The 27,193-nt window shown below is 46.5% G+C and overlaps 2 protein-coding genes across 2 annotated transcripts in view; both read right to left on the bottom strand.

The window, feature by feature from the left end:
- adam22 (ADAM metallopeptidase domain 22) overlaps positions 1-20,781 on the bottom strand; it is a gene marked incomplete at both ends in the record, with an annotated part of 58,955 nt that extends 38,174 nt beyond the window's left edge. Inside the window, 4 exons of the mRNA XM_084442423.1 lie at positions 2,285-2,351; positions 17,804-17,880; positions 20,285-20,445; positions 20,703-20,781. Coding sequence (XP_084298549.1) covers positions 2,285-2,351; positions 17,804-17,880; positions 20,285-20,445; positions 20,703-20,781 — 384 coding nt within the window. The remainder of the gene's footprint in view (positions 1-2,284; positions 2,352-17,803; positions 17,881-20,284; positions 20,446-20,702) is intronic.
- A 2,384-nt stretch (positions 20,782-23,165) lies between these two features.
- dbf4 (DBF4-CDC7 kinase regulatory subunit) overlaps positions 23,166-27,193 on the bottom strand; it is a 67,305-nt gene continuing 63,277 nt past the window's right edge. Inside the window, exons 8-13 of the mRNA XM_084441680.1 lie at positions 26,952-26,997; positions 26,603-26,648; positions 26,264-26,389; positions 25,260-25,335; positions 24,965-25,080; positions 23,166-24,497 (exon numbers count right to left, since the gene is read on the bottom strand). Coding sequence (XP_084297806.1) covers positions 23,645-24,497; positions 24,965-25,080; positions 25,260-25,335; positions 26,264-26,389; positions 26,603-26,648; positions 26,952-26,997 — 1,263 coding nt within the window. The 3' untranslated portion in view covers positions 23,166-23,644. The remainder of the gene's footprint in view (positions 24,498-24,964; positions 25,081-25,259; positions 25,336-26,263; positions 26,390-26,602; positions 26,649-26,951; positions 26,998-27,193) is intronic.

The following is a 27,193-nucleotide window of genomic DNA, read 5'->3' as shown; positions in this document are numbered from 1 at the left end:
GAAATAAGAATAATGCCAGGATGAACTTAAACTCTAGGCTATTCAATGTTTACAGGTTCCCCCCCAAAAGTAGACACTTCAAATCATAACCCAAACAAGAATAGACAAATAATAATTATCTTGTTCAAAGAGAAGTAACTGGCAGAAAGTTAAAACACCTTTATTGACATATGCTTCTATAGGCTACGCCTGGGTAGGCTCCCCAGCTCAGTTTGAGTTCCCGACCAAATAACACCTTCATCACACCTGTCTGAACTTCCGAGTTCTCCTGTACTTTTCTTTCTGAATAATATTCTCTATTCAATAATCTAATTCAGTCCAAATGTTCCAATATATAGTCCTTATAATCAGTTAGTCCTTCATCCATTCCCTTACGTTATATATTATGATGAGACTTGAATATGACGAGACTTATTGAATGGGTTTTGTCAGCAATCGTGACGCAGACGTGTTCGTGAATAAACATTAGGGTGTGTGAATGTTTTTACGAATACGCTAGCTGTCTGCTCATGTCCCCCATGTTGTCACTCTGTAACATCATCGAGATGAATACTATTTTAAACCTCACTGCAGATATGGGAAAACATTATTTTTGATAGCTCATAGGCCTACAAATAGGGAAGTCTGTTTTTGCACTCAAAATATCACTCAAATATGTTGTCAGTTTGATCGGGAATAATAGTCTGAAATCAGATCTGCGATCATTGAACAAGGAATTGGTTTGTTCATGTGTGAGTCAATGATCACAAATCAAAATAGGAATTGGATACGGAGTTTGGATTACTGGAAAAATGAACAGAGGAACTTTAGGAAGGAAGATCCGTGGTGAAGCGTGAACGGCAGGCCTATAGGCCTATGGAACGCTGCACTTGAGGACGAAGTTGGGTGAATGGATGGACTTAATTTTGTCCTCTTGGTAAAAGTTACCAAGAATAAAAACAAAAAAATGCAGCAACACGAAGTAGACGGCTGCATTTTAAACTCACAATATTGTAGACTATGCTGCCAAGAAAAATACACCCTTGATTGCTATAGCTCAAACTCGCAAATCACCTGTTTGATATGCTCTAATGGTGGTGTGATAGGCGTTTTCGGGCATGTGTGATAAGAGATTTGAACAGATCTTAACGTGCAATTTTCACGTGTAATTGCTGATCGTTTTGCCCGTTCGAAAACGTAGCCATGGACATCCGTGCTGGTGAAATCCAGACCTAACCCTTCTGCAAGTCTCTAGTATGAAGTCTGTCCACTAGAGAGAGAGAGAGTGAGGGAGGGAAGGAGGGAGTGAAAGCAAAAGAGAGAGAGAGAGAGAGAGAGAGAGCTATTTATAAGTGGTGCTGTGCTCTACTATCCAGTGTCTCTCCTCCTCCCCGTCTCTCCTGAACCTTCTGCTCCAGTTCTCATCCAGGCAAGAAACACCCAGCAACCCATCAGTGTGTGTGTGTGTGTGTGTGTGTGTGTGTGTGTGTGTGTGTGTGTGTGTGTGTGTGTGTGTGTGCGCGCGCGTGCGTGTGTACTGTACTTGTGTGTATGGGGGCTAAGTTGGTCAAATCAAAGATGTCCGAGGCCTAGATACGAGTAATTAATCATCTTAAACAACATGGACCCTGAGAACAACAGCAAGACAATGAAAGATATAGGGTCAGACACTTGGTAAACAAGTAGGACGCAGTGCCCTCAAAGTATTAAAGTGTGTGTGTGTGTGTGTGTGTGTGTGTGTGTGTGTGTGTGTGTGTGTGTGTTTCGGGGTGACTTGGTGCATAAGTGGCTGTTCCAAGAGTTGCAGTAGGATATTTTAGCTTATGGATCCACATCTGAAATCTCTTCTGGACTTGATTGACAGCTACATATTAGATTTCAGACGCTAACACGGCGATGAGATTTTATTTATTCATGAGCGAGCAAAAACAGATACAGAGATGTGTGTGTGTGTGTGTGTGTGTGTGTGTGTGTGTGTGTGTGTGTGTGTAAGATAGTGTATGCGTGAAATATATTCAAAGTGTGTTAAAGAAACTGTTAAAACTGTGCTGTGCCACCTACAGTCACATTTCAATACCACATGAAGCAGCAAGTTTAATCTACATTTTAACTATTCATTCAAACTCTCAACAGAGGACAGGGTGAGAAAGATAGAGAAAGAGAGAGAGACAGAAAGTGAGACAGAGAGAGAAAGAGAGAGAGAGAGGAGAGAGAGATGATATATCGAGTCCTGGTCATTCTAATCTCACTGATAATCTGATGGCATGACAGCACCTCAGTGAAGAAAGGCTGTGCAGATTCTTACTTTGGAGATGATTGTCTTCCCATTCTCGGAGATGTGCCTCTCCACGTACTTTGAAGACAGGAGATCGCTGGAGAAGGAGGGAGAGGAGAGGAGAGAAGAGGAGAGGGAAAATTAGATCCTGGCAGGTATTCATTCAACGGTTCCTGCGTTAGCGTGGCTGTTTTAGTGCTCGAGGAGATCGATTCAGCTCTCTGGCCTGTGTTTGATGGGCCTCTGAGCATCAAGCCATCCAATTATGACCTGCTTCTGAGGGACATGGCTATTTCCATCACACACACGCATGCACGTACACGTGCACCCGCTCACACACACACACACACGCACACACATACACACACACACACACAAACAGAATTAAACTCAGACTAACATTCAAGGTCATGCTAGGATGTCTTTGTGTCTGTGTGTTTGTGTGCGTGAGTGTGTCTTCATTTGTAAATGGGAGAGTAAAGAGAGAGATGGGCAGGGAGAGGAATAGATAAGGAGAGAGATAGAGAGAGAGAGAGAGAGAGAGAGAGGGAGAGAGAGAGGGGTCTTCCAATGAGAGGCTAATATATAAGGGCGAGTGAGTCTATGTGTGCTTCCTCAGCAAAGCTAGGCCTAAGGATCCCCACGGAGTTACACACTGCAGCGCCTATCTGGGACAGAGATATATGATACACACACACACACACACATACACACACACACACACGCACAGACACACATACACACACACACACACACACGCACAGACACACACACACGCATACTAGCTGAACAAGAGAGATGTCTCTCCACCCGCAGTGAACTTGAAGAGGTGAAGCCTCTTACAGTATATCACACATTAGTGACTTTAACAAACACACACCAGCACAGAAACACACACACACACACACACACACACACACACACACACAGTGATGGCACTGTCAGCGTAGGTGTCTGCTTGCGATTAGTTCGTTTGTTTGTCTGTTTGTTCGTTCGTATAGGCACACTCGATGATCAATCACTCTGCAGCTCTTCAAACACACACTCCAACACACACACACACACTCCAGCACACACACACTCCAACACACACACACTCCAGCACACACAGACATGTATCCACCCACAAGATAGCATCAAACAGGAGTAAACACGTCTAGACTGTGTTACTCCTACTGTAAAATCAATAAAGGGAAAAATCAGCACTCACAAATAAGTTGAACTGCTTACTTTAATGCATACTTGTACAGCAGCAGCTCTCCCGGCTTAGTCAGCGTTTACGTTATCTGCCGCTGTACTTTGCATTTAAATAAGCAGTTATTCCTAAGTGCGGACTTTCCCTTTAGTGATTGAACATGTGTTAGAATCTGCACCCGTCAGGAACTGAAGACTCAGTGAGAATGCCAGTACCAGTCAAACGTCTGGACACCCCTTCTCATTCAAGTGAATAAGAAAGTGTCCAGATTTTTGACTGGTACTTATCCTTTGAACCCTACTGTAAAGATACAGGCCTTATTGCTCGAACGCCTCTGTTGAACTGCTCTGTTGCTGCCAAAGAAAACATACAGTACGTTAGAAGACCTATACACGAGTGGGTTATTTCTTTTTTCAATAAGCCCCTATAGTATGAAGTGCTAGCCAGGCCTGCGGTTAGCCAGGCCTCCCAGCGCTAGTGTGCCCCCTGTAGGCCCCAGCAGACAGGCTCAGGTCTGTTCCCCACCTCCTCGGTCCAGGGTAGCAGAGAGAGGATCAGTGCGCTGCTACTAGTCCCTGCATGTTTCATCAGCCAGAGCACCAGGAGTGACACAATAATCTATAACCACACAGTAGCATGCAGAGCCTCAAACAGACCACTCACCACATTGGCTCTATGAGCTATCAATCACCTCCAACCTCCTGTCAGCACCCAATCACCACCAGCCGGGCGCAGGGGTCGGGGGGGCAGGTCTGTTCTTGGGATCATAGGATGATTAATAAGATGAGAGGGGTAGAACGTGAACATCTGTACCTGTGGCCGCTACGGACAGTGGTCCAGCGTGGAGCTGTACAGTAGCTCCAAAGATCCACTACGGCGTGTCTCAATGCTCTGACTGGGACAATAACAGAATGAAGGCTTATGAGGTGACATCTCTTGTCCTTTACTATGGGCTTTAGGACCATGCAGACTACTGGGGTGCTCTAGCCTACAGCTGAACTACTGGGCACTCACTAATGCGGCAATGAATGTTCACTTTACTTCGGGCGCAATACTGGACTTCAGATATCAGTACCTTTTCAGTTTTTTATTTGTATCACATTTGTAATTCATGTACATGCTGTATAGCTTCACATATAGTCTATAAGTTATGTATAACCATCTACAGCCTCATTATGGCCTTACTTCACTTCTATTGTGCATGTTTATATTTTTTTAATTTTAACTTACTTATTGCTCTATTTTGCTTCTGTTTTACATGCAGTCCTCTGTCATCATCCACCAGTTAAAGTCCTCCTAAATGTACTTATAAACCAAATTCTTATTGTGATGAAACTGTTTGATCATGGAGTGTGTGAGGGGGCTTTGAGGTATGAGTTGGTTTGTCATGTGAGTGAGCAGTCAGGTACATTATGTTATGTCATACGTATGTTATGGATGAATGTTATGTCATACATATGTTATGGATGAATGTTATGTCATACGTATGTTATGGATGGATGTTGCATTGCCTGTTATATTAGACAATGGAGTATAAAGGGCTCACATACAGTATTAGTGGAGCAGGTCCGAGGTGCGCTTGGGCCTGTGTGAGTGAGCATGTGTGTGTGCACATGCGTGTGTGTGTGTATGTGTGTGTGCACGCGTGTGTGTATTTGTGTGTGTGTGTGTGTGTGTGTGTGTGTGTGTGTGTGTGTGTGAGTGAGCGTGTGTATGTGTGTATGTATGTATATTTGTGTGTGTGCGTGTGTGTGTGTGTGCATGCCTGTGTGTGTGCGATAGCGACACCAGTGCTGCTGACATCATTACCATACAAATGGTAGTCCTCCTCCGGCAACTAATCACGTGACCTTGCAGAGTTCTTTGCATAAATTAAAGTCATACACACATACACACACACACACACACACACACACACACATACACGCACACGCATACACACACACACACACACACAAACACACACACACACACAAATACACACACACACATGCACACAAATTATCTGGTTCTGATATGAGTAATGGGCAGCTTGATTACAGTAATCAAAACATTGCAGTGAGTAAGGGCAGATAGGAGAGGGGAGGGAAGGTACTAATAGACTAGACAGAGGGAGCGAACACTCCCAGTCGCACACTTTGTCCCATAATGCACTGCCTCATTAACAACCTGGCATAAGCTTGCTCCGTCACCCCCGCCTAATGTCACCCCCCCCTCCCTCCCCGCTCATACTCCCAAACCCTCATTACGCTCCAGACTAACATCATACTCCAGACTAACCCCCCATCTCACACACACACACACACACACACACCCCACAGACATGTCACACAGCTAGAACCACAGCCTTTTGTCTCTGCTTCTTCTAAAAACCACCTAAACATTCCTTGTGAGGTAGACCTTTGCGCGAGTGCTTGTGTTTGTGCTTGTGTTTGTGTGTGTGTGTTTGTTTGTTTGTATACTATACTGTAGGTGTAAACAGTATGTGTGTGCCTGCTTCCTTCACGCTAACACTCCCCCAGCACGGAGACAGAGTCAGTCTTTGTTCTGTCGGGTGGGCGGGGGGGGGGGGGGGGTCTGTGATCAGTATCAGCCCCCCTGCTGAGCTCAGGCTGGCGAACGCACGGAGCCGTCATGGCCGCCGCACGGCACCATAATGGAGAACTCGGATAACAGATTTCAACTGATTCGGGGTTTGAATAATTTACCGGACAGACAAAAGACGCAAACTCAGCCCCAGCCTCGCACCCCCAGCCCCCCCTCCCAGCACGCACAGGATGGTTACAACCCCTCACGACATGGCACCCCCCCCCCCCCCCCCCCAACACAAGGCCACGCCCCCTACCACCAGGCCACTCCCCCCTAACACCCGGCCACTCCCTGAACCCCCCCCCAAAGACATGAATACATCTGAACACTCACATCCATATTGCCATTGCTTGTTCTCTCCTCCTTGTCCTTCTCCTTCACACACACTCATACACATGCTCACACACACACTCATACACACACTCACACACACACTCATACACACGCTCACACACACACACACATCCATCTCTGTGCTGGCAGCATGGCAGCGCCTCGGTATATGAACGATGAGCAGAGGAGAGGGAGAGGGTCTCATTAACCAGGGCAGGGGAAATACAGACATCTGAGGAATCCCAAGCTCTCTCTCTGTCTCTCTCTCTCTCTCTGTCTCTCTCTCTCTCTCTCTGTCTCTCTCTCTCTCTCTCTCTGTCTCTCTCTCCCTCGCTCTCTCTCTGTCTCTCTCTCTCTCCCTCTCTCTCTCTCTGTCTCTCTCTCTCTCTGTCTCTCTCTCCATCTGTCTGTCTCTCTCTCTCTCTCTCCCTTTCACTCTCTGTCTCTCTCTCTCCCTCCCCAAAAATCCCAAACAAAAACACTCACACACACACACACACACACACACAGAAACGCCGCACATAAACACAGGCAAAAACAGCAATCAGCGCATCCAGATGGATGTCACGTCAGACCAATAAATAGCGCACATCTGGCATCTGTGGATCACCATGGAAACCGCATGATTGGAGAATGTCCTCTCCTACAATCTTTCTTTCATTTCTCATATTGTCCATCTATTCCCTATTTGTCACGACTAAAACTCTCTTTATCTCTCTCTGTATCTGTTTTGCTCACTCACGAATAAAATCTCATCGCGTGGTCCTGAAAGCCAATACCTAGCTGTCAATCAAGCCCAGCCGAGCTTTCAGCTGTGGATTAATGAACTAAAATGCAACTCTGAGACAGCCTGTACGTACATACTCCCCCCCTCCTCCCTCCCTCTCTCTCCTCCCTCCCCCTCTCTCCTCCCTCCCCCTCTTCACCCTCATTAAAGGTCTCCTGGCTGTAATTCATTGTCCCCAAATCACCTGTCAGGCCAGCGACACCGCGAACGTGCAGCGCGCACAGGCAGCCAAGGGAACACAACGGCTTTCGGTCTTTCTGCTTTCTCAACCTGTCCATCAATTCCGTTAATCTCTCTTTATCTCTGTTTGCTCAATCATGAATATAATCTCATCACCGTGGTGGCGTCTGAACACTAATACCTAGCTGTCAATCAAGCCCAGCAGAGATTTCACATGTGGATCCATAAACTAAAATCCATAAGCTAATGTATCATACTGACTCTGAGACAGCCACTTATACACACACCAAATAACCCCAACACAAACACACACTGAAATCTCTTAACTGGCAGCTATTATAGGGAGCAGAGCATTAACACAACTTCGGCTGGGAAAACGGTTGCACAGTGAAGACTTTATATGGAGTGAGGCTTTACAAGAGGCTTTTGTAAAGTGCTGGTGAAAAGCTGAGAGAATGAGTGTGATGAGGAGTAGGAGCTGAGCAGGGGGTCCGGAGGCCAGTCAATCAAAGCATTTCTCTTCTTACATCCTTTCTTCAGTGCATTTTATTGTTGTTGTTGTTGTTGTTGTTGTTGTGGATTGCTCTGAGTAACACAGGCTTCATGACTAGGATGAAGGAAAAAGGAAAGCAAATTAACTAAAGGTGCCCTACTCTACTCTGACACACACACACACACACACACACACAGATACCAGTTTCCATTGGCTATGGTATTCTGCTCACGGCGCTTGTCACCAGGCATTGCCATGGCACCAAAGACCACAAAAAGACTGGATTGGCAGAGCCACTGTGTGTGTGTGTGTGTGTGTGTGTGTGTGTGTGTGTGTGTGTGTGTGTGTGTGTGTGTGTGTGTGTGTGTGTGTGTGTGTGTGTGTGTGTGTAGATTGGCAGATCCCTCGGACTGCTTGGGTACGAGGTTTTGCCATAATACGCTTATTGTAGCACAAATGCTTAAAACACACTCAGTACACAAATAAAGCAACCCCAGCATTACACCTGTACTTAAACAAACACACACACACACACACACACACAGTAGGTTTCTGCATTTGAAATTGAAGCATGAACACAAATGCACAAAGGAAAGGCCGTGTGCTGCGTCAGGGTTCTGTAATGAGGCTGGGGGAGGGAAGGCAGAGGGAGGACTGGAGCGAAGAGGTCGGGGGAGAGAGAGATGGAGAGAGAGATGGAGAGAGAGATGGAGGGGGGGAGAGCGATGTGTAGAGAGACAGAGTGAATGTGTAGGGGAGAAGCAAGGGAGACAGAAGGAGGGGAGAGTGAAAAGAGAACGGTGAGAGAGAGAACAGGGTTTGCGAGAGAAGGAGTGAGAGACAGAAGAGAGAGAAAGTGGGAGTGTGTAAGTGTGTGAAGGGGGTGGGGTGGGTTTCTCTTCAGGGACATCTGCAGCTGGTCTCACCTGCCCCCCCACCTCTCTCTCTCTCTCTCTCTCTCCCTCCCTCCCCCTCACCTCCTTCACTGCTCCCTCCTCCCTCCCCCCCCCCCCCCCCTCTCCCTCCCTCCCTCCCTCATTAAAGGTCTCCAGGCTGTAATTCATTCTCCACAAATCACCTGTCAGAACAGCAACGTGAACGCTGAGCACAGGCAACCTGGGGAACACAGCAGCTGACGTGCTCTAATGTCAGGCTCACACTACAGGATTTTTGGGCCAATTTATCCCTGATTCACCCCTCCCGACAATCGGAGGAGAAATCCGGTCTGGAACGTTGGTCGGTGCCGATATCCGGCCCAGATTATTTTGTAATGTGACGGGTTTACAGATCCAATCTCAAATCTCCCGTTCGGCTCGCAGACCCATCGGGGCCGCCCAGAGAATATAAAAAATCATCATATCTTTAACAAGATCAGTGGTTCGTTGCTCCACAATAATATCCTGTACTGTGTGATGAGCCGTTATTTTCAAATCTTGTCGTGTGCGCTTTTGTGGTTTGAGATTCAAAGGAGAATATATGTTAAGATTCTCCTTATATGCGTAATGCAACCCAATTTTCGAAATCGGTTAGGATTTTAAATGTCCTGTAGTGAGCCCTGCATAACTGCTCAGAGGAGTCAGCTTGTCCAGCTCTGACACAGCCTCTCTCGTCCACGGTGAAGGCAGCTCTGAGCACAGGATGTACGGACCAGGACACAGTTGACTAGTGAATAAACCATGTCATGCATGGTGGGGGGAGTGCTGTGAGCACGAGCACTGAGCAGACCATGCAGATAAGTATCTGTGACTAGTCCAAAATATGCATTTGGATTGAGACAGCTGAACCCTGTAAAGCGTTTGTACACACACACACACACACACACACACACACACACACACATACACACACACACACACACCATCCTGAGGGTGTGTCAGGGTGAAGGGGTCATGCCCTCTGCTCTTTCTCTAAGGGAAGGTGGCGACCATCCCTCTAATTGCAGTGTGTGTGTTTATGTGTGTGTGTCTGTGTGTGTGTGTGTGTGTGTGTGTGTGTGTGTGTGTGTGTGTGTGTGTGTGTGCGTGTGTATGTGTGTGTGCCTCCCAACCCCCCAAAACATCCCCTACCAATCTACATCCATGTGGGTCAAAGCCTAAGCCTGGTTAAGACTAGTTATGTCTTTCTTTGCGACGGCACCCTCTCCTAGTCTTAAAAGAACAATAGTCCTCAGACAGGTCTTTAAATAACACCCTGCCGTTTCCTGCTCAGTGAACAATAGTGGTTCTCTTCTGTTCTCACTGAGATGGGGCTCCGAACTCTCTCTTTGTCCTCTATGGTCCTGGATGCTGAGTGTGGCTCCAACGAGGAGAGAGGGGGGAGGGGGGAAGGAGAGAGGGGGGGGGGGGGCAGCTTTCATCTCCAACATATTCCCCCTTCCGCCAATTGAGCGAGGGGCACGTGTAGTACTGCCCCCCCACCCCGAACCCTGCCCCTGATTCTAACACCCCCCCCCCACACATCTCTAGCCCCACTAACCATCCCTGAGCACTCCCTAACCCCCTCTCCCAAATTATTCACTCTACCCTCTTCCTCCTCCTCCCCAACCCATCTCTATCACACACACACACACACACACACACCTAAACTCCGCCTCCGCCTGTGATATTGAGCTGGCTAAAGCATCTGTCTGATCAGAGGACACAGACAGATTAGAGAGAGGAGCCCTGCCTAGGGCCAGAGAGAGAGAGAGAGAGAGAGAGAGAGAGAAGAGAGAGAGAGAGAGAGAGAGAGAGAGAAAGAGAGAGAGAGGGAGAGAGAGAGAGAGAGAGAGAGGGGGGGCAGAGGGAGTGAGAGAGAGAGGGGAGAGAGAGAGAGAGAGGAGGGAGAGAGAGAGAGAGGGAGAGAGAGAGAGGGAGAGAGAGAGAGAGAGAGAGAGAGAGGAGAGAGAGAGAGAGAGAGAGAGGGAGAGAGAGAGAGAGGGAGAGAGAGAGAGGGAGAGAGAGAGAGAGAGAGAGATGAGAGATTAATCTTTAAACGAGATCTCAAGACGTACCTTTTCAGTCTAGCCTACAATCACTAGCCAGGACCTTGAGACACAGAAAGGCAGCCTCCGGCCTGCTTGTGAATCCTTCGTATACATTGGTGTATATCCTGCTATGCACTGTGTGTATATTTAGATGTGTATACAGATGCTGGTAGCCCTGCAACTGGCACGTTGTTTTAATATCTGTGTTGCTCTTATGGCTCTGCGTGCTACTAACCCTTTTCTACCTCCCCTCTCCCTAGTGCCTGTCTCTCTCCCTCCTACCTTCTAACCAGGTCCAGGGAATGCCCCACTGTCACCTGCAGACCACCCTGAGTCCGATATATATCCCCATGTCTGTTGTGGATGTCCAGTACAGCCACTAACCCTGTCCTCCTCCCTAGTGTCTCTCCCTCTTATACTCTAAACAGGTCCTGTTGACTCCCCCTGTCTCCTGCACCCTGTAGCAGGTCCCGGAGAACACCCCCCCCCCTCTGTCCAAGGTCCTCCAAATGGCTCCTGGAAAGGCCCCCTGCCTCCTCATGTCCAGTTCCTTCCCACTCTGTGTTGTCAGCTGTCCCAATCCAGCCAACCACACCCCTTTTCTCTTGGCTCGCTGCTTTCTGTTTCCCCACCCCTGCTTTGCGGCATTCTCTATTAGCCTGTTCTGCTAAGTGCTTACTGTGCTTTGTTACAGTATATGATTCACTTTAATATCATATTAGAGACTACAGGGATAGTTAACACATAATGGCCTACCATGTAGGCAACATCTCTGTAACTATTTGTGCACTCTACTGTTAGCCATGTCTCTCTTATGAAGTATTTAGCCCATGTTTATTGATCTGTAAAGGTTCTTAGCCAATAGACAAACATTTTCCAGGAGCTTGGTCGATCGTCTCGTTGAGAGAGGTCAGGGAAGAATTTTTACAGCTCAATTTTCTGTCCCCCCGGGTGAAAGTGTTTTTTTTGCTTCCCTCTGGAATATGTGGGGGTATGTCCATCCCCCTCATTGCTCACTGTGAAGCGCATTGTGTTGTCTGTGTATGAAATACAAGTTTGATTTGATTTGAAGGGAGGTTTCAGAGAGGAGAGGAAAGAAGAGCAGAGGAAAAGAGGGGAGGGGAGGGGAGGGGTGAGCAGAGGAGTGGTAGCAGGCTATCCTTCAGGTAGGCCCATCTGAATCAGCTCCTCCCCCCCCTCCCTTCTTTCCACTGTGTTTTCCTGCACAGAACCCCCACACCAGTCCGGGACTCAAGGTTGCACGAAGGACGTCCACATCTCTCTCTCTCTCTCTCTCTCTCTCTCTCTCTCCCTCCCCCTCTCTGGAACTCTGCGTCCACTTCTGTGACTCTCCTCTCCCTCTCTCTCTCTCTCTTCTTCACACACTCTTCTCCTATGTGTGTTTTTCTTAGTCTGCTGTAAATCAGATTGTGCCTCTCAGCAATAAATTACAGGACTTGGAACAGAGGGACAGAGAGATGGAGGAGAGATGGAGGGAGGAGGAGGAGGAGGAGGAGGAGGAGAAGGAGGTGAAAATAGAGGGATGCAGCAGGAATGGAGGGAGGGAGGGGAGAGAGGGTTGGATGATGGATTAGCTTGTGATGGAGAGTTATACTATGTTATATCACATACACATTTACAGTAACACACAGACACACTCTCTCTCTTTTTGCAAGAACACGCATGGCTAACCCCAGACAGTATCAGCCCTTTCACGGTTTGAGACCTACACACACATTTAAGATAGCCTACAGATTATGGGATTATGGTCTCAATGTCAAACAGTTCCCAAAACAACATTTTGCAACTGGCTACATTAACTACGGCAGTTGTGATGGGTGGGAGTTAGCGTGGAGTTAGCTGTTTGGGGAGGGCACTCCTGCTTGCACCTGCAGCCAGGACGCAGCAGCCATCTTGCACGAAACACACACACACACACACTAACAAAGTAATTTCCTTGGTTAACACGAAGGGTGGAGGGTATACTAAAACAGGGCAGGTCAGTATAGATCTTTGCATGTCTCTGATGTCTCCGGTTGTTAATCAGAGCTCTGTTGGAGAGAGCGTGTGGTCGGGTTAACGCAGGCGTCCAGCGGATCTGAGCTGCAGAGACAGAGCTGCTGTATGAACCCCGCCTCCGGCAGCCTTCGCCCCACAGACCTTCACTTACCCTCCCCGATACCCAGCTGACGGCCAGGGGGAATCCCTCCACCTCCATCTCTCTCTCTCTCCGTTTTAGCGCTCTCTCTCTCTTTTTCTGACATTCTCTTCGTCTCTGTCTCTTTCGCTGTCTCTGTCTCTTTCTGCTTTTCAATCCCAGTTTCCTCTCTCTCTCTCCCTCTCTCTCTCCTGCCTATTGTGCTCACGCCACTTCATCAGCCTCTAGCCCCACCTGACCCCCCCAAACCAGACACCACCCAAAAAAACACAGAGGTTTCACACCGAATCTATTATGTACCTTCTGAACCACAAACCCCACCTTCCCCCTCTCCCCCCTTCTCCCTCTCTCCTTCTTTCCCCTCTCTCTCTCCTCTCTCTCTCTCTTCCTCTCTCTCTCTTCCTCTCTCTCCACTTCCTCTATTCTCCACCCTTTGTAAGCCGGCGGAGAATATCTTAGATTTTTTTTGCAAACCTCATCCATCAAGTCATTGGAGCATAAACACAAATGTGAAGTCAGCTTCTGTTTGCGCACAGACTAATAGACATGTTTTGTTTATCAGTGTTCTGGTGTCCCCGCCCCCCTACCTCTCCGTCGCGCATAAATATAACACCCACCCAGGCCTCTTAGTATGATGAATTATGCATTTGACATAGCATGGTAATTGACTCTTTCATTACTGCAAAGAATTTGTCTGAATATCTGCAGAACCCGCCGAATTCTAGTAAAAGTACATCCTGTTTCGCTCGGCCCAGTCTTTGTCCTGACGACCCCACACAGGAAGAGGAAATAACCTGCTCAGCAATGGAGAGGTATCTCTCATAACACCACGCACAGTGGTTTATATAGGCCTACACGCAGGTGACTCTCTGACCCCTGCTAAAATATGCCCAACTGCAAAGTCTTCTTTCTTTTATGTGCATGTAGATACATTTACGGGGCAAAGTGTTTCCTGAGTGTCTTCCTGATATTGTGACACGCAGATCGCGTCACTTCCGCTTCCACCACAAGATTTCCCGCCAGTGAACTAGCCAGTACACTGAAATTCTAAAATGATAAATTCACAGGGTCTTATGTAGTCTCATGTCACAAAAACGATTTTTGGTGTCTTGCTAAGGCCAATTCATGAACCAGCAAGTAAAGGTGAATATTGAACTGTAAAAAGTTCTCATTGAGCTTTAATTTTATGAGGCATGGTTTTCTACAGTGACTCAGCCTTGTCTTGAATATTTCATATTTCAACATGTCATAGCTATTCTAGTTATACCTCTAAAACATATACAATATATAAATAATGATGCTTTACCCATTGTACTATGTTTTGGGACTAAGTACAAGTTGAACTGATTATCCTCTCTATCTAATCTGAATAACAGTGCATGTTGTCATTATTTCTTTGGGCCCTCAGGCCTGGTTTCTAAACACCGCATTGAGAACCCTAATTGCGACAGCATCAACAACCCCAATCTGATCCATTCACACACACAGCTGTCCTCTACAGAGACATTACTGGACTGGCTCGATGCGTGTGTGTGTGTGTGTGTGTGTGTGTGTGTGTGTGTGTGTGTGTGTGTGTGTGTGTGTGTGTGTGTGTGTGTGTGTGTTTGTCAGTGTGTGTGTGTGCATGTGTGTGTTTGTCAGTATGTGTGTGTGTGTATGTGTGTGTGTTTGTCAGTGTGTGTTTGTCAGTGTGTGTGTGTGTGTGTGTGTGTGTGTGTGTGTGTGTGTGTGTGTGTGTGTGTGTGTGTACATGCTCCCATGTAGCTGGATGTTTCTGTTTCACCATACGGTGACCAAGAGGCGGAAATCACATTACACACAAATTACACACATGCAGGCACACACCTCCCATCTCCACACACACACCTCCCATCTCCACACCCCCCTTTAATCTTACAGGGACATCAATTATTCAATGTGAGCAGGTGGGAAGGGAGGGGTAAGGGAGGCGCTGTAAGAGGGGGGAGGGGGGGGCTCATGAACGGGGTGCAGGCCAGGAGGGGGGGATTATGAAAAGAGTCCACCCCCCACCCACCCCCAACCTCCTAGCCCACTCCAAACCCATGAATGGCAATTTGGAGCCAGACGCATAGACGGCAGCGAGAGGACAAAGGGGAGAGCTGTGGAAGTGCTGACCTCCTGACCCCAGCCTAGACACACCTCAGTGGGAAGGCCTGAATCAGGAAGTCCCGAACAAGCACAGCTCACAGAGAGTTGTTGTTCAAGAATATTCTTAGCATAAGGACACACATATCAGCTGTTCGAATATACACACACTCGCACGGCTTGAGAATGCCGTCTCATGACCATGAGTTGTGTGTGCCTGGTTAAGGGTGAGGTCAGCGAACAGTGGAGCAGTTCTTGGCCCTGGCATTAGAGGATGAGCAAGGAGAGGCGCGGGGAGAGGATTCTGGGATACAGCTGGGAATCTGCTCCCGGGAGACGGGGAAAACTGGGACTGGGACAGGACAGCAGCCGTGTAGTACTACCCATGAAGAGTAACATGGCAGAGACACCCTCCCACACACACACACACACACACACACACACACACACAGCATAGCATTAACCCTACGGGTTGTGCGTCAGGAGAGGGAGAGAGACAGAGAAAGTGGGATAATGAAGGGGGTGTCTTTGAAAATAAATGAGATTATGTACAATGGGAGCACGCAAGCCTTCCCTGGATCCTGCTGTTCCACTGATAAAAAGAACACAAGACGTTCTCTAGTTCTCATTCAGAATCAGAACCAGGTCACACACAACAGTGTGTGTGTGTGTGTGTGTGTGTGTGTGTGTGTGTGCGCGTATGTGGGCATGCATGCGTGTGTGTGTGTGCTTGTGTGTGTGTGTGTGTGTGAGTGGGTGTGTGAATATATGTGTGTCTGTGTGTTTGTGTGAGTGTATGTGCACTGTATGTGTGTGTGCGTGTGTGTGTGTGTGTGTGTATGCTTGATGACGAATAATTCCTCTATGCTTGTAAATTCAATTATAGCCTAATTTTCAGCCACCCTCCAAGGCCTGCTGTGGTTGCTTATGGTTGTGAATGTGCTGAGAGATAGGAGAAAGATGGGAGAGAGATGGGAGAGAGATGGGAGAGAGATGGGAGAGAGATGGGAGAGAGATAGGAGAGAGATAGGAGAGAGATAGGAGAGAGATGGGAGAGAGATGGGAGAGAGATAGGAGAGAGATAGGAGAGAGATAGGAGAGAGATAGGAGAGAGATGGGAGAAAGATGGGAGAGAGATGGGAGAGAGATAGGAGAGAGATAGGAGAGAGATAGGAGAGAGATAGGAGAGAGATGGGAGAGAGATGGGAGAGAGATGGGAGAGAGATGGGAGAAAGATGGGAGAGAGATGGGAGAGAGATGGGAGAGAGATGGGAGAGAGATGGGAGAGAGATAGGAGAGAGATGGGAGAGAGATGGGAGAGATAGGAGAGAGATGGGAGAGAGATGGGAGAGAGATGGGAGAGAGATGGGAGAGAGATAGGAGAGAGATAGGAGAGAGATAGGAGAGAGATAGCCTCACCCCAGTGCAGGCCCATCCTGATGATGCAACGCGTTTACAGGAATCCATCTCTCAAAGTCAGGAAAGAAGGAATGGTAATACCTCAGTAATAACTTGGTAATAACTCAGTAATAACTCAAGGGAGTCTAAGTGGGGGAAACAGATAAAGACAGTGGAGAGAGCAGGACGGAGAAACACGGAGGGAGAGAGAAAAAGAGAGAGAGACTCTCGCCCCATCAGCGGGGGTGTGATCGATATGGGTGTCTGACAGGGCAGTGCCCTGCCCTGACAGTCTTTACCGTAAATCACCTGGCATTATGATAGGACCCCACCCCTACACCACATACACAATGACCAAACACACACATATCACACACACACACATCTAGACTTACACAAAATATGCCCACACCAAATCACATGTTACATGTTATTTATGAAGAAGGGCATGTGAGCACAACTCAAAACCAGACTAAATGGACAACAGTCTCTTGCCGGATGCACAGTCTTGAAAGTCTTCTTTTTAGTAGAATCAATACCAGCACTCACGCACATATCACAAGGGATTATGTATTCTCAATGGCACAGGCAGCGACGACAACATATGACATGCCCCAGAACACTGTGCCCAAAAGGCAGGCGGTCGCAGGAAAGTGGAGAGAACAGGGAAACATGGCCCTGTCTGCTCTGAGCACCACCATGACCAGCCTCTGCTGAAATACCACAGGACTCGTCTGAGGACAGAGAGAGCCCTTACAGACAGATTTAACTCGAGAGACAATGTGCTCAAACTACAAATATTTAAAAAATGTCTGTATGTGGTTTGTATTGGGTGTACAGTATTCAGCCCAACAAAGTCATTCATTGTTCACAAGTAGTGCTCCTCTTGGGAGCTTCCCACCCATTCACATACCAAAGATTCAGAAAGGGGACATCTGATGAGTTCATTTGCAAAGACAGATGTCTCCGTTTTGATACATTTTGATTAATATTTTTAATCAAATATCGATATCAAATACCAATCAAACGAAGAACACTGTTCTTTACTTAATCAAAACAACCCAACTGCAATTTGATTGATATTTGATATCGATATTTGATTGGAAAAAATGATTTATCAAAATGTATCAAAACTGAGATATTTATGTAAGAGAACTCTTTATTTGGATCCTGTTGTTGGATGCAAAAGATGCTGTGTCATGTACAAAACAACCAGCAGCAATGAGATGACACGAGATTACAACCACATCTACCAGAGAAGGAAGTAAGAATTCAACTCAGGATGGCTCTGGGATGCTACAGAATAAATAGTCATAGCGGATGATACTGTAGGTCATATACTCACTGGTTTAGTTCCACATCCAAGATAAACTGTTGACCAAAAGCGTCCACTTGAAAGCTGGCTTGGGCCACGTGGTTCACCTGAGGATGTTAAACATAAGATACAAAAGGTCACTTTTTCACAAATTGACATTTTTCAACATCAGGCGAATTTGATTAATGGATTTTTTTTCCCATCCCGAGGGAAGTATCAACCACATATCAAGTTTTGAATCAACTGTCATTCTTTGACCAGAGATTCCAGAAACTCATACATTTCTGTAGGGGCTGGATCTCTTCTTTTGAGTGACAGGTATCATCTACTTAAATACACTCCCATCGATCTCCTATCCACACATATGGATGACACACACACACACACACTCTCTCACACACACACACACACACACAGTGCCCTACCTTCCCTGATGGCTTGTGCGGGTGTGACTGATTTGTGGTGGTGGGATGGAGTGGGGGGAGGTTTTAATACATCAGCAACGCTGAGCACATATGGTGCACGGTTTATTACTACCCCCTGGGGCAATGAGACCTCCCCACTATTGTTCCTGTGCAGCTCACGTCCCACAGCTAGATTAACACAGGTAGCCTAACGCTCCCTCAGGCTTGACCCACAGGCCGTCCTCACTATGAACCGGACACTGCAGGGAACAGGGGGGAGGAGAGGGGACTGTGTCTGTCCTGTGTCAGTAAAGAGATGCACCACTCTTCACCCAAAGATGACCGTAGACTATGAGATCCCCAGTGACAACACTCTATTGTGTGTGTGTGTGTGTGTGTGTGTGTGTGTGTGTGTGTGTGTGTGTGTGTGTGTGTGTGTGTGTGTGCGCCCGCTCAAGGGTGATCCTTCACAGCACACTCCAGAATTAAATCTAATCACGCAGATGGAATCCATGTGAAGTGGTGCCAGTAATTGTATTTCATCTGAGGAGATTTCCCAGTTTGACTGAGCTAGGCTGGGGCTTTAAGATCATCCCCGACTCCTGTTTCATTGATTGCTGCATCATAGCAGACCTGACTCCACTGATGGTTATGGAACTATGACTCTAAGTGCTCACTGCAACACACACACACACACACTGTACCCACAGACAGACAGATTTCCTGGAGATCCTACTGAAAGTTGGTTGCTACTTTAGTCTTCCACAAGAACGTTTCGCAAACATCATCATTAAAAGCTGTAGTCTAAGTCTGTAACTGAAAATAGGCAATAAAACAGAAGTTTATTTTTAGGTGTCACACGTTTAAGAATGTCATGACAAATTCCTTTCAGAGACTAGGATAGTGTGCTAAAAACAGACAAAGCTCTGTCTATAGTGACACTGCTGCTGATTGCAGGTCGACAGCTCTCTAGAGAATCATCAGGAGCTCAAAGACTGATCAGATCAAGAAAAGATTCCAACATATCTCTTCTCTCTCTCTCTCTCTCTCTCTCATCTGTCCCTCTCTCGCTCGAACATTACACATTCACCGTGAGACAGTTTCTGATATCTCTGATAGCCCACTGTGCGTAGTGACATAATAAGCGGGCACAGTGTCTCCGCTGGATCTACCCCTTTGGCCCAAAGTTGGTCCTGAAGAAAGCCACAGAATAATAGACCATCGATATCACAACAAGATATCAGAGCTCGGCTCAATATTAGACCACAGTTGTGCAACATAAACAACATACATATAGCCAAATGTAGCGGCAGATGGCCTACATGGTCTGCCTCTCCCTTGGCCTGAAGAACGTGCGAGACAAAGGGTTAAGACCCTACCCGTCACCATCTGCAACCCTCTCTCTGACTCTGTGGGAGCCCTGGACAGGCAGGCAGTGAAACTCATGTTAGCATAACCTGGGTTGTGTCCAGTATACTTTCCGATCTCTCATTTGCATCATGTGATCTAGACCACACTGAGAGACTACAGTGGACATTTATTTTCAATGATCAAGGGTCTCTCCGGCTAGACTTATGTGGAGTCAGATGGATGGAGGTGCACAGATTGAAACACCACAAAATGACAAACACAAAAATAAGACGAGGCATGACGAGCATCAGTCACCTACCTGGTCATCCATCTAACAACATCTCAACATAATTGAGTAGGCTAGACTAAGCTTGATTTGTATGTTCACACATATTTCTAAAGGCCTAAATCTACATGGCCTAGTAATCTGGCATGTATTTTGTTTAGATGTGCATATAGGATAGATAGCCGACGATCATCTGCCACAGACGGGGTTTTTCTTGTGCCTTGTGCCTATTGTGGAAAATCGCAAACTCGCTCCACGTGTGTATGGGCCAAATCATGAGTGGAAATGCAAATTACTCTCTAATTCATCAATAGAGCAGACGAGAGGACGAATCAACAAACACATAAACAACATCAGAATAACGGGAGTCTCCAATGGCAACGGGTAGACTACCGGGGGCATCTTTCTTCCCATCCGCACATCGCGGGTACCATCACAATAAAAACAAAAACACTAAACTAATTCGTTTACCTGTGTCGAGCCGGAGCTTGCTTTTATTCTTGTGTTGAGGACATCATGTGTGATTTGGCTGTGGTTGTGCATGCTATACAGCAGGCGGAAAGGGACTGTGTCCTCCTTCCCGACAAACCTGCTTGCATCACGAAGAGCCTTGGCGTTCGGCAAGGCGTCTCCTGCACAGTGTGGAAAACAGCGATTTTTATTACTGCGATTTTTTTTTTTTACATAGCTAGCAATGATTGGAGCCATGCAAACAGAAATAGCTATTTCGTATTGTAGTCTGATCTTAGATCAATTACTGAAATAAACCGCCAATAAAAATGTAGGCTAGGAGACATGCATTTTTTTTTAAGAAACTGTTTATGTCGGGGTTCGGCAAAAGGCTATCCAATAAAACAGATAGTGGCCGTTATTTTATAGCCTACATTACCATTTCGATGAGGATTGGTGGAGTGAACGATGTACATCAGTCCGAAGACGTAAAAGGAAATCCACAATCGCAGATACATCATCACCTAGTTACCTAGAATTAACGGAAATAAAAACAATGCGGTATTCCAAAAGCAGACTTGAGAAGCCCTCCCTTCGCTAGAGGAGTCTGTTCACGTTCGATCAGATGCTGCGCTGGGAGCGCGCGCTGGTCGTCTGGTAGCGCAGTCCCTCGCGCTGGGGTCCATCGGGGGGTTCTTGTGTCTCTCGCGCATCTGAGCGCGCTGAGCCCCTACGGAACGCACAGCAAAGAGGGAGGAGAGGAGTGTATGGAGAGGAGGGAGGAGAGGACCGGGGACACCTCCTTAAAACACATCAATATCCAGCGGCTCACTGCAGAAGCGCCTCATGCATAAATATGAGAATGAGCCGCGATGGGATGTCGGGAACTGTAGTGCTGGTCTCCTTACACTAGGCTATCTAATTGAATATGAATATGTTATTACCTCCGCCCCAGCGCAGGGCGAGAGGTTGTTTTCGGTGGCGTGTTGGTTCGTTCTTTAGCAGGATTAAGCAAAAACTATCAAACCGATTTTCACGAAACTTGGTGGAAGGGTGTATCATGGGCCAACTTAGAACCCATTAAAATTTGGAGCGGATCCGAATCACGGGGCGGGTCCACAAGCCGTCCAAACACGGCCGGACATTCACTTCCATTCATTTTTTGGACTAGGTTTACGCAAAAACTACCAGACCAATTTTCATGAAACTCAGGTGGAGGGGTGTAGCATCAGCCACCTTAGAACCCATTAAATTTTGGAGCGGATCCGAATCACTGGGCGGGTCCATATTCCACGAGCCACCCAAACACAGCTGGTCATTCACCTCCATTCATTTTTGGACTTGTCAATGGGGTGAATTGAAATAGCCATATCTCAACATGGGAAGGTCACAGAGACACAGGGCTTGGACTGGCATAAAGCTCTCGACCTAATGAATGCAGCAATACCAAACATGCCCTGCACACTCACGTGCACGCACAGTCACGAAATGCATTCTTTGAGCACCATTTGTAGTTTATGAGAATATCAGATTGGTAATTCAGTTGTTTCTGTAAAGAATTACCTATAGCAAGGCATGCTAGGCTAACTGGTCTCTCGGACAGGTCCCCACTCATGGGGCATTGATGTGGAGCATCTCAAATAACCAAAAATGGCAAAACTTTTCTAACCAGGGCCCATTACGTCTCACCCCTCATTGCGCTCTTTAGCGTTCGCGACCAATATTCTTGCTGCAAAGTCGGCCTCTTAGTGGCAGCCCTACAAACTTTGTATTAGGGTTCTTATTGTTATTGAGGCGATTACACACTGTTTGGCCTCGATATTGAGCCTCCATTGTTCCAAGCTAAAAACTTAAGGCTAACAGGCTGAACCTGCCCAATGCAATTAGAGGCTTCACCCACCCAACGCAATGATTGGCTAAAAACCTTAACAATTTCCAAGTGGCACCGCCCAATGCGATGTGATTGGATAAATACTAGAAATAGAAATTTAATAAATACATGCCCATGGTGCGGATGATTGGCTAAAAACTTTAACAAATACACACCATGGTGCATTCAGATGACAGACAAGACTGTCAGACAAAAATTGTAATCCCTGTGGGGCGAGGCAAAAACATAGCACAAGATTAGGGAGAACCTCTGCTTTGTGTCATATAACCAAATATCTCAGAAGGCCTCTATCTACTGCGGGATCTAGGCAACAGTAACTAGTTCCTACAGTAACCTATAGGTCCTCCACATGTGTGCATGCTCACAGCACACTCACAACCAGAGTGAACCAATGAACTGTAGCATATGTTGTGTCCATGGGGACACATGCCATGAATAACCTGTATCTGGAAACAAGCTGTTTTCCAAATAGTGAAGGAAACTTGTATAACCCCTCTCCTCGTAAGCAATTAACCCTCATTCCCTCATGAGTAATTGATAGCATTTTCAGCTGCCAATTAGCCATTCTCTGCCTCCGTTTGTGCTCCTATATGCCGAAGTATAAAACAGCAGCTTGTACTCTACCCTATCACCACTGATTCAGAGCCAACATAGTAACACCCCCTTACCCCGGCACATCCATCCCAAAGCAATGAGGGAGAACATGGCCACTGTCCTAATGTACTAAATGCAGATAAACAAAGGCGGAAAACTATCTAGCTAATGCGCTGCTCCTTCAGATAGGCCCAGGGTAATGCTATCCTATCCATATTCACAATGAGCAAATGCAATTTCATTTTTATTTATTACTGAGGTTGGAAATGTGGGCGATATCTGCCCGACTCTGTCGGGAGTGGCTTAGACAGTGGATCAACATGAAGGCACATTTTGACTGATATGAGTATTTGCACAGACTACGTGTTTAAGTTCATTCTAATTCTCACTTTTATAAGCCTCTTTTTTGATCTGAATCACAAGTACATTTGAAAAAGAAAAGCTGATAATGCACAATCAAATCAGGGAAATTGCACACAAGAGATGAGTCCTCCTAATACAACATGTATGATGCCACATACTGTACCAAAAGGCAACATTCACATTCAAATGTGGTGGTAGTGGTCTATCTGCATCTGCAATTTTACAATTTATTGCAGTACCCTCACTCCAAATACAGGAAGTCTTGTTGAGTAGCCCAGCCACCCCCCCCGCCCATCGAAAGGGCACCATTTATTATATAAATAACAGGGCATTCTGGGTAAACAGCCAAGCAAGTCCGGCAGGCAAGCCACAATAAGTGAAACTATATTTCAAAACACATTTGGGAAAGTCCATAGTATCATAGGGTTGATCTGAAATGTGCTGGAACATGTTCGGGGGGGGGGGGTCCTTCTAGTGATAAACTGATGGACCCATCTCCAGGTCACCCTTATGCCCTTTCTTTCTCTCTTCCTTTATTTCTTCCTTCTTTCTTTCCTCCTCCCTTCCTTCCCTTCCTCACTCTCCACAAAGCCCCGGAACTCCCAGTCCATGTCCTCACTTGATTGGAAAAGCTGCCACAGGTCGAGGCCGGAGCTACTGGGAACATCCCTGGGTTTCCCACACTCCTCAGTCACTGTCTGTGTGTCCACTTTCCGTCTCTTCCGTTTGAATCCCCTGACCTTCCTCCGTAAGCGTCCGACAGGAGAGGGGCTGTGTGTCAGAGTGCTGCTCTCCTTGCACTCCGATACTCCTTCCCCGTTCCCCAGGAGAGACCGGCCTGCTTCCACGCAGCCCCCTAGAGGCAGTGGTGATTCCTCATCCTTTACAGCCAGGCTCACTGAGGGAACACCACACTGTAAATCCCCTCCACGACGAAGCAAAGCGGGTCTGTTGTTGTCCTCGCAGGTTCTCTGGCTCTCCTGGTCACCCTGGGTGAGTGTGGAGTTGGCGTCCGGGTCGCGGTTAGATGGATTGCCTGTAGAGGGCTCTCTCTCTGCTGTAGATCCAGGTCTCCGACAGAGCCCAGTCCTTGGGGGAGGGGTGTGAGGGGAGCCCTGCCTGCAGGGTCGTTTGCGGGAGGGGGGTCTGTGCCTGCGCTGATGCCTGTCTGGAACATCGTCGCAGTCCCTCCTCTCCCCAGCACTGTGGCTGAGGGGCGGAGGAAGGCTGCTGTGCTTCGGTGAAAGTTTTGGGGGGCTTCCCCCATCCTGGGGGTCCTCTGTGGCAGGCCAGAGTGAGGTAAGAGCTCTCGCCGTCTCGTTAGCGTCCGCACCCTGTGCCTCTTCCTCGTCTACCCGCAGGATGGAGGTGATACTGCACTTAGGCCTGCAGGAAACCAAACACAGATTATAGAGTGGTACCACCAGAGGTAACAAGGAGAGTAAAGTATGGTACTGGCACTTAGTAAGTAGTACCAACTAGAGCTGGGTTAAAAAAAATCGATTAATCGATTCTGAATCAAATAATTCAGAATCGATTCATGAATCCCAAAATCGATCTTTTATTTAATGAATGAATGAATGAATAAATAAAGGAATGAATAGTTCATTCATTCGTTCATTCGTTCACTCATTCACGGAAATCAGTATCTATACCCAGCCCTAGTATTGATGTGTTGCATAACTTGGCAGTTATGTAATTAAGGTTACAGCTAAAAAAAAAAAAAAAAACAGGTTTTAGTAACACTAACTGAATTGATATTGAATCGAATCGAGATAATCGATTCTGCACCTTGTGAATCGGAATCGAATCGATTCTTGAAATTCGGATCGATACCCAACCCTAGTACCAACCTTTGGTTGTGTGTTTTGAGGTGGATAAAGTTAAAGGGCAGTGTTGAGGCCAGTCTGTCCACCAGCAGGTACTCATCACTCTTGGAGAACGCTCTGTGATGTTCACTCTGGAAATGCTGCAAAAACATGGACACAGGTCAAACCTGGGCACACCGTTCACTTATGAACAGCTTCTAAATGGTTTTGGTTTGCTTTTTAATAAATCATTTTAATAACTAGGTAATGATTGTTCATGTCCAAATGCTATAACATATTAACAGTCTCTTGTCATGCATTTAGCACCACTCCAACTTACAGCTTTGATGTTGTCGTATTTCAGCATGCAGCACTCGCAGTAGCCCCCTCGTTTCTTGTCTCTGTTCTTCCTGGTTCTGACCAGAAGAGATTACAAGGTCAAGGTCAAGGTCAACTTTATTTATATAGCACATTTAACAATCTAAGTTGCACCAAAGTGCTTTACAATATAAAAACAGACAAATACAAAATACAATATTAAGTGCAAGTTAGCATTCAATACAATAAACAGACACAACACGACTAGGGATGTATGGCCTAACAAGCCTCATAAGCTAATGAAAACCATTAGGATCAGTATTACTCAACAACCCCTTGCTGAGAGTTGTAATCATGTTCCCCAGCCAGCCATTCAAATGCAGTTTTCCTTTTCCCTGATTGACAAGGATATGCTCAAGAAAGTATACTGCCATTCACCTTCATTCATTTTTAAGAGAAGGTCTATGCTAAAACTACCACACTGATTTTCATGAAACTCGGTGGAGGGATGTAGCATGGGTCAACTAACAACCCATGACATTCTGGAGTGGATCCGAATCATGGGGCTGGTCTACGAGCCGCACAAACACAGCCAGGCCAGCCATTCATCTCCATTCATTTTTTGGACTAGGATTGTGCAAAAACATCGCTTTTCATGAAACTCGGTGTAGGGGTGTAGCATGGACCAATTTAGAACCCAATATCCAGTGGATCCGAATGACGGGGTGGGTCCATGAGCCACCCATACATGGCCAGCCATTCACCTCCATTCATTTTTTTAACTTAAGGACCAAACATGGTCAGAGGAACAGGGTTTGGAATGGCATCAAGTTCTCGACCTAACAAATGCAGCAATACCAAACATGTCCTGCTCACTCCCACATGCGCGCACTTGCACAAAGCCACGAAATGCATTCATGGGCGAAGGTCTGTGTTCCACCATTTCTAGTTAAACATTTTTCCCCAGTGCTCTTAAAAGTGCCAAAGTGAACTAAGGTCACTCCCATACATTACATTACATCATACCTGTGGTCTCTGGGTTTTTTCCCCTGGTGGTCCTTGTCCTCCATGTAGAAGGGACTGCGGGGAGGGGCTGACCTGAGGTTGAACTCTGGCATGTTGGGCAAAGCTAAGTAGATTGGCCGGTAATGTCTGGCAAAGGCACCAAAAGAACATGCATAGTGAGAGGCTCAAATGTAAACAGGGAGAGTTGGACTTCTCTGTGTGGTCGCATGGTTCCACATTAGAGGAAGTGAAATACAATAGAAGAGGAAAACGAACATTATGGTAAAAAATAAAAAATAAAAAAGATATCAACAATAAATAGCTGTGATTGAAGACTATATCTTATCCTAAAAGACTCACCTGCTTGAGTCCTCAACCTTCACAAAGGGTTTATTAATCCTTCCAGCTGAGTAAAACAGAACACAGAACATTTAGAAACCGAGCATGTTATGAAGATGCTTAGGTCTTCCTCACTCTGTGCTCCACACTGCACCATTCAAACAGAGTGAATGGATGAGTTTTACAAGGGACAGCTACCAAGGGACAGCTACACAGTCTAACAGTGATAATGGCACAATCCCACTTTAAATTGTCAAGAGATTATACTTCTGCAATACTTGTGGTATAAACACATTTTAAAATTTCAATAGATTATGCTTGTTTGATACCTGTGGCCTAAAGAATGCAAATGAAGATGGAGATTATTTACCCTTGTATTTCTGAAAGGCTGGTCTTCCTGTACACTCTGTTTTGGCCTGCAAAGAAATGAAGAGTCATCCGCTGTGAGTAGAATATTTCTCCCTCTTAGTTCATTCTGTAAAATCAACCTGCCATGACATCCAGCATCTCAGATTGCTCTAATGTTGTTTCTATCGTTAAACATAGATATGAATGCTATGTTTATGAAATGCTATTCCATTTGTGAGAAGTAAGCAAACTGATTATACCCAC

The sequence above is a fragment of the Borostomias antarcticus genome (genome assembly GCF_949987555.1).
Source record: "Borostomias antarcticus genome assembly, chromosome: 8".
Classification (NCBI taxonomy): domain Eukaryota; kingdom Metazoa; phylum Chordata; class Actinopteri; order Stomiiformes; family Stomiidae; genus Borostomias; species Borostomias antarcticus.
The sequence above is the reverse complement of the archived record's forward strand: the minus strand, read 5'-3'. Positions and strand labels throughout refer to the sequence as shown.